At 34.1% G+C, this 8,107-nt stretch overlaps 1 protein-coding gene across 1 annotated transcript; it reads left to right on the forward strand.

Moving 5' to 3' along the window:
• Window positions 1–4,575: 4,575 nt before the first annotated feature.
• LOC126975541 (protein C19orf12 homolog) lies at window positions 4,576–7,012 on the forward strand. Its single transcript, XM_050823470.1, has 3 exons — window positions 4,576–4,639; window positions 4,775–4,876; window positions 6,551–7,012. The coding sequence occupies exons 1-3, from the start codon at window positions 4,576–4,578 to the stop codon at window positions 6,772–6,774; spliced, it is 390 nt and encodes a 129-aa protein (XP_050679427.1). The 3' UTR covers window positions 6,775–7,012.
• The last annotated feature ends 1,095 nt before the right edge of the window (window positions 7,013–8,107 follow it).

The following is an 8,107-nucleotide window of genomic DNA, read 5'->3' on the forward strand; positions in this document are numbered from 1 at the left end:
TATGAAAACATTAAAAATTCTCTACTGTTCTTTCGTTCGCAGCCATCTTGAATATGTTTCACAAATTTGGAACCCAATGCATGCTGAACACATTAATCGAATTGAAAGGGTTCAACGGAAGTTTACACGATATCTAGGCTTTAAGTTTAAAATACCTAATGTAAGCTATGAAGAACGCTGCAAGCGCTTCCACCTTCTACCACTTAAAGCTCGTAGAGATATTTCTGATATAATCACCTTAATCAAAATACTAAGAAGTATGATTGACTGTTCTATATTACTGACCAAAGTCTGTCTGGCAGCCCCTAGTAGAATGTTAAGACAACAGCCTATCTTTGCTGTACCATTCTGTCGCACAAATTATAGAAGGAACACATTTATTTTAAGAGCTATGCAGTCATTCAATCATTTTTGTGACACGGATAATATTGATCTCTTTAACTCCAGTATTAATTCAATTAGAGCCCATTTGGTAAAACAATTTAGCAGTGATTTACATTAGGAATGAAATTACTCTTTTTTGATCATGCTCTCAAGTGGCGATAGGAGTGCGAGAAGATTTTTATTTAATAATTTTATGAAGTTTTATTTAATAATTTTTAATTATACTTGTGTTGTTTGTTTGTAATTAATATGTTAGATTTATAATATTATTATATTATACTTGTTCCTATGTACATGTGGAAGCCTATTATTAGCTCGAACGAATTATGTTTGTTAATTATTTTAATGTATGTAAAGCCAGCTGTTGGCTTTCTTAAAAATATTAAATAAATAAATAAAAATAAAAATTTTGATAGGCAAAAAGTATTAAATTTGAAACGTCATTCTTTAGGCACCTCGGTACCTATAGAGTGGGTTTATTTTATTTGAAGTTAACATATTTTACTTGGTACTTAGTCTAGGGTCTAAAAATTATTTAGGTGATCATTTAAATTGTACCCGATTCGTATTAACTGTGAGAGAGACACTGGGAATATAAAAAAGAATTAAGGATTTTTGGGGGCAAATTCAATTGTTCGGCACGCTCTGCAGCCTAAACGACTCGATGAATTTAAACTTCAAAGTTGTCGTTAGATTCGTATTAATTGTGAAAGTGATCACGGGTAAATGTTGAATCAGAACACAACCTGGGCCTGTCTCCTCGTGAAGGTATTGAAATCGTAAGTATGTGCGCAGTGCGGCGGTCGCTACAGAGCAGGCCCAGGACAGTAAGTAGATGTACTCTGTGGTCAGTAAGGAATCACGAGCGAGCTGTGACGCGCGTGCGAGCTTTGTTGTCTATGTCTACTACTACTACCTACTTTTTATTTAAAAATGGAGAAACAATTAATGCAAAGCATATTAAAGGTCATTGCGATCAATCAATCGAGCAAGTGATTATTATTATAATGAAATTACCATTCACCTATTTATTTCCTATGTATAAAGTAGGTTTGACTATGTCGTGGTCTTGAATGTAGGTTTGACGACGAAAGAATATTGATTTATAATTACGATAACATACCTATTTATATTATAGAGAAAACTGAGCTTTATTTATTAGACGACCTAATATTAGGTAGGTACAGTTTTAGGTAAAGAAGTCAGCCAGAGCAACTCCTGAATAAAAATGTAGGTTAGAAGCGCTCTGCGATGTGAAGTACACCTTATTGCATGACCGCAAGAGTCCCTTTTTTTTTTTTTCTTTAATTGATTTTGCTGAGTGAGACTTCTGTACTTGTTCTATTATATTATATTCCATGACACAACATAAACTGGGAGACTTATACGCGGTGCGCTTACTAACTGTTTGAAACTCCCATAATTAAATATAAATGCCTTCAGGCTTCTGTTGTTATCATTGTGTGTTTTACCTTCTATCACTGACCTGTATAAATTCCACTGGCCAGGTTGTTCCACATTATATTTGATCTGATCTGATCTGAAGAGCCTATTTGAAGCGCCACTCGCGAGCGTCCAGAGAACGAATTATGACGTATAATACAAATGGCTGCAAAGGAGCGTACAATACTCTGAAGTATTATTGCATTTTGAATTAATTTCGGTCGTTTTCCGTGTTATTTATACTTCAGGAATCAACGTAATAAAGTAGACAATTTTTTTTTGTAAGTAGTTTTCCTATCGATCTTTATTTAGCTGAGGCTGTCACTAATTTCATTTCCGCAGACTCTCGCTATATGGCCAACAGAAAAACAATAAAAAACCGTAACTTCACTACTAACCGACAGCGTTTCTATGTAGTTTGGAAATGAAAAAATCCTAAAACAGGCTTGTTTATTAAATTACCGTTTTTTCATGTATTTTTGTATGTTTAGTAGGTATCTACTTACAAGCACTTCAGAAAACTATGTTTTTTCAAAGGTACCCACGTCATATTGTCATGGAAACACCACACAAGGAAGCTCCACAGCTTGGTTGAATGTCGAAGAAGGTTCCTTGAAAACTGCACTGTAGAGAAACTCCATACATCCAGATGGTGGGGTTGACATAGAAAAGTTAACTTAGTAACATAGGTACTTGTTAACAACATAAACTGGTTATGCCTTGATTGTTGTCCATATATATATATGAGATGCAGGTGCAGGTGTATACCAAACATGTGAAGCATATCATCCCAAATTCAATGTGTTAAAATTGATTTCATAAAAAGTATTGATATTGTTTGTGTAGTAATCACATGACCTGAGATGATCTTATAACTAGGCCAAAAAAATGATTTTATGTAACTAAAATATTATGAAATATAAGATCTGAAACATCTATTTTATTGAAAGTTCTAAAATACTGAATTTTCTAAATTTTGGCTGCAATTCATTTCAATAATAAAATAATAAGCGATCCCTATTTGAGAAAGCAGTTTTTTCAAGCATAAACAAAGAATTCATAGTTCTATTTTTATTCTTTAAAGTATTTAATAGGTCTTATTAATGTTTTTTGTAAGTAATATTAAGATTTTTTTTTTATGATAATAAGGGACGAGATGAGCAGGGCGTTCAGCTGATGGTAATTGATACGCCCTGCCCATTACAATGCAGTGCCACTCAGGATTCTTGAAAAACTCAAAAATTATGAGCGGCACTACAATTGCGATCGTCACCTTGAGACATAAGATGTTAAGTCTCATTTGCCCAGTAATTTCACTAGCTACGTCGCCCTTCAGACCGAAACGCAGTAATGCTTACACATTTCTGCTTCACGGCAGAAATAGGCGCCGTTGTGGTACCCATAATCGAGCCGGCATCCTGTGCAAAGGAGCCTCCCACAGATGAGAGCATATAATAAGAAATCATAGTCTATTTGACACTATGACAATGTAATGTTGTTCCATTAAAACCATATTGTTGTTTAGGTGCCAAATCAAATATATCATCTGCAGAAAGATGGAAAAGGAAGAAGATGGGTATAATTGATAATGATAGTAAGTTAGTTACTAGAGTAACTAATATTTGAACCGTTAAAATTTAATGGTCTTAAAATAATGATTTACATGAAGTACTGTACTGTACCGAAAAACCGTTGCAGTAGTTACAGATGTCACTGCTATTTAGATATCTGCTATGAGCGCAGTTTAGCTCGTTCGGGACTTTTTTGGCAAGGAATATAAATAAAAAAATTAAGTTGCTATTTGAAATTTATCGTAGTATAAATGGAAATGAAGGATATTTTTATTGTTTTATGCAAATTCCTACCGCTTTCTTACAGTAAATAGGCGTATCCTGCTATTAAATTACCCAAGATTGTATTACCCATTTTGGAGGTTATACTTCTTTTGGCGCGACTTGAGTGAACTGAGATATTTTTTCTGACGAAGTAACTGAGCGCTTCTTCCCTTTAAAAAAAACTCAATTGAACAATATTTGAACCGTTAAAATTTAATGGTCTTAAAAGAATGATTCAAATTGCCCAGTAATTTAAAAGTTTTCAGAAATTTTCTGACGTTTGCAACGTTCTATCCAATAACACTGTTGTATTGACATGCGCTAATAATGTAACCTTCAATATTTTATTCTCAATTATTAAATTCAATGAGTGAAATTTTTTAAAATGTGGAATTGAAATTAATGAATTTTAATAATACTTATAATATATCTGAAAATTAGTTCTAAAGCACACACTATTTTATGAAATATGCTAGGCAAGCCTTAAGAACAGATACATCATTATTTGTACTGTATCAAGATGCACAATCTGCATATCGTTGCCCTATCACAATGATAGGAGATTATAATATTATAATATGTATTCAAATAATATATCAATTATTAATATTCAGAAATATACGAATTATTTAATTAATTATACAAAAAAAACCTCAGCTTCTTATCTGTCGAAATTATTGCCATAGATAAAATGTATTTACAAGGAGAATAATTATTATCCGTCTATTTTGTTCATAGTAAGTATAAGTATTGATGAGTTGCGGGTAGACTGAAATTCTCTACCAACTTTAAGCCGTTATATACATGACAATTCATTCGCTTGCCACGCGTAACTAAAACACAAGTAATCGTTTCTTCGTAGTAATAAAAAATAAATTTTCAACTTAGAATTAATTGGTGATTAACAAGAAAAATGTCGTCGGACTCTGAAAGTTCTGGCTCTGATTATGAAGGCGAATACGATTTGTGTTGCACAAGTAATCTAGGCACGTGTCCACTGCCCTTTGACCCGCCATCCCTAGAGAACATAATTTTATCAATCACGGATAAATTCAACTTTCGCGTGATATTAAACGACGGGAGAGCGAAGAAAGCAGTTTTGGTGACTGCAGGCTTGAGCATAGCCGGTGCTCTGATCGGAAATAGAGTTGGCGGGAAAGTTGGTGCAGCAGTCGGCGGGGCCGTCGGAGGTGCTTGTGGACTTGGAGTTGTTGGTAAATAAATTTAAATAACTGATCTATAATTAACATCGGAATTCTTTATCACGCACTAACCTATGGAATGTGTCGGATTCGCCGCAGTCTACGGTCTTCAAGGTCACCGATCTCATGAGATCATTTAGCAAATCGGAGGTTAATAGGTAGCTATATATTCATAGCTAGTAGTTGCGTCTCTTATTTTATCTTTTCTTTTTAACAATTCATGTCAAAAACTATGGCCGTCTCATCCCACTTATTTAAGGCATAGATTGAAACAATTGGTAATATGGTGATGTTTGGATTCCATCCTATGCATAAAACCATACCACGACAAGGCTTAGTAAAGCTGTCATTTTTAACCACATTTTTATCCGTACGAACGCGTAGTCGGTACCTACCTACTAATGGCGGATTTTTTGTTAGAAATTAGGTACCTAACCACTTAATTCAGTGTTTATTAATTACCATATACACATAACTCGAGTATAATGCGCAATATATTTAACATACTTGTTTTATAATGTACTATTTACGTGAAGTACTGTACTGTACCGAAAAACCTTTGCAGTAGTTACAGATGTCACTGCTATTTAGATATCTGCTATGAGCGCAGTTTAGCTCGTTTGGGACTTTTTTGGCAAGGAATATAAATAAAAAAATAAAGTTGCTCTTTGAAATTTATCGTAGTATAAATGGAAATGAAGGATATTTTTATTGTTTTATGCAAATTCCTACCGCCAAATTCCACCTTCGTACGACACGCCACAAATTAGGATATCATCCACACCATCTGGATGTGGACTGGCGGTCCTCCGCAGTGCGGTTTTCAAGGAAATTTCTTCCACGTGTGGAATGTGCGGTGTTTCCAGGACGCGGACACGGGTACCTTCAAAGAAAGCGCGTACACCTTACTTAAAGGCCGGAAACGCTCCTGTGATTCTTCTGGCGTTGCAAAAGAATGTGGGCGACGGTGATCACTTAACACCAGGTGCCCCTACGCTCGTTTGTCCTTCTTTTCCATAAAAATATATTAAGACAACGAATAAAAAATTACATTTAGATGTTAAATCAAGGGCTTACGTGGATTACGTCTCTTAGGAATTCAAACCGAACCAGTTCTAGTAGTAGTATAACTGTACCGTGATAAAAGATATTGTATTTATACACTACGTATTTCATTTTAAATACTTTTGTGATTTTTTACGACAATAGTACTACCCACTGTCAAAATTTCAGCCGCCTAACTATTGCGGTTTATGTGATACTGACTGCTAACAGCCACGTGGACGGACAAGATAATCTTAGTAATTGGATTCCCTTTGGTTTTACTTTGGGTACGACGATTGACGCCACGGCCTCGGACGTAGGTACACTACAGACTAATAGTTGTACTACTGCTACCTTTACCATTTTTTTTTTAATTTTTGAAGTTAGGCTTCTTCAGGCGCGTTGTGAAATTCCATTTGTGTCCATTATTTCCTAATAAGGCAAAGGGTTCAGCCGTATTCGTTATTTCATAATTAATTATTGTCAAAGCCATCGTTGCAAGATTTTTACAATATTGTTCTTTTTACAAACGTATTTACACGAGGAATAAATAATTTTAAGGATTTTTGCTATAACATTATATATAAATTAAGTATAACTTCTTGCGTACATACATAAGTAAACACACTTTTTTTTTTTCAGCAGTGACAATGCGGGAGATTTGGCGTGACGTCCGAGAGAAGTTGTCTGAGCTGTTCGATATAGTGTACGACTATCTGGCAGGACTTGGACTTGAAGACTACAAGAGAGCTGCCAAATTCGTGATGCAGAACAGCACCAACAGTTCTCAGCTGGCAATGTTAATCCTGCAATTTGCGACTAACATTTTGGGAAAGCAGATCTTGTCGTCTCTCACTCCTATGTAATACGTATTAAAATTGTGTTTTATTTTTTATTTTGTGCAACCGCTGGCGGCTCAGGTTAGGTAGGTATTAAGACTGTTACCAAATCTAGACATAGTTTATGACGATTTCAATATTAATGTCAATCTCTAAATCTCAATTGTTTTTCGGTGCGACAAATAATAAATAACTAAATTAGCTAATTAAAAATAAAATAACGAATTTTGATAGCTCAATAAATTGATGTCAATATAACACAAAATAGTACAGAATGGCTATCGTAAAGGCCGAGCTCCAATTAATAATTATTTTCAGTTCGACTAATAATAAATAACAACTTTATGACTGTATGTATAATAAAATAATTTTAATGGGATGACTACATGACAAGACAATCCTCTAAAATGACAGAAAATATTATACATCTGACCTGGATCATCACATGTCAAAATTTTGTCAGTGACTGTCTGAGGCTGAGATCTATAGAGTGTACTTAGAACTTGCTGAGTGTTATAAAACGCCAACTTGACTTTTACATTGAGTTGTCTTAGCTTAGCTCAACATAATTTCAGCTGTCAAATGTCTATAAAAACGAAATCAAAGATTGTGCTTAGCTTACACTCGGCCAAGTTTTACGTAAGGCTAGTCTGAGCTAAGTCTAACTTTGCTCTATAGATCTAAGGCAAACTCTCAAAAGTATTGACAGACATTATAATTCAGTGACTGCTTTGACTTTTACCAAAAATAAAATTAAGTGGTGAGATTTAGATTACTTATTAATAATATTATGTTCCTTTAGAGTTTAGACTTTAGAGACCAATGAAACAAATTACTGTTCGAAATTATAATAATATGTTTAATGAGACTTTTAATTTAGCGCAAAATGAATTTTAAAATCAAATTGAAAATGTATTGTAGCTCCTCGACTTGGACAAGAAATTGAAATGAACCTAGATAGTGTTAAGTGTATTGTTAATTAATCAAAAAACATTAAATTTTATTACTTTTTAATACATTTCTTACCAATAGAACTAAAAACAACAGACCGTACCCTCATATTTTGACGACCTGTATAGCCGAGTGGTTAGCGATCCCACCTACTCAGCTAGAGGTCCCGGGTTCGAATCCCGGTAGGTGCATTCATTTATATGATGAATATGGATGTTTGTTTCCGAGTCATGGGTGTTTAAATGTATTTATGTATGTTTATATGAATTTATATGTATGTTTAAGTAAGTATATTGTATTAAATATATCGTTGTCTTGTAACCCATAACACAGGCTATATATGCTTAACTTGGGGCAAGAAAATTTGTGTAAAAAGTGTGTCAATATTAAATATTATATTTATTTTTAA

The sequence above is a fragment of the Leptidea sinapis genome, chromosome 36 (assembly GCF_905404315.1).
Source record: "Leptidea sinapis chromosome 36, ilLepSina1.1, whole genome shotgun sequence".
NCBI classification, from domain to species: domain Eukaryota; kingdom Metazoa; phylum Arthropoda; class Insecta; order Lepidoptera; family Pieridae; genus Leptidea; species Leptidea sinapis.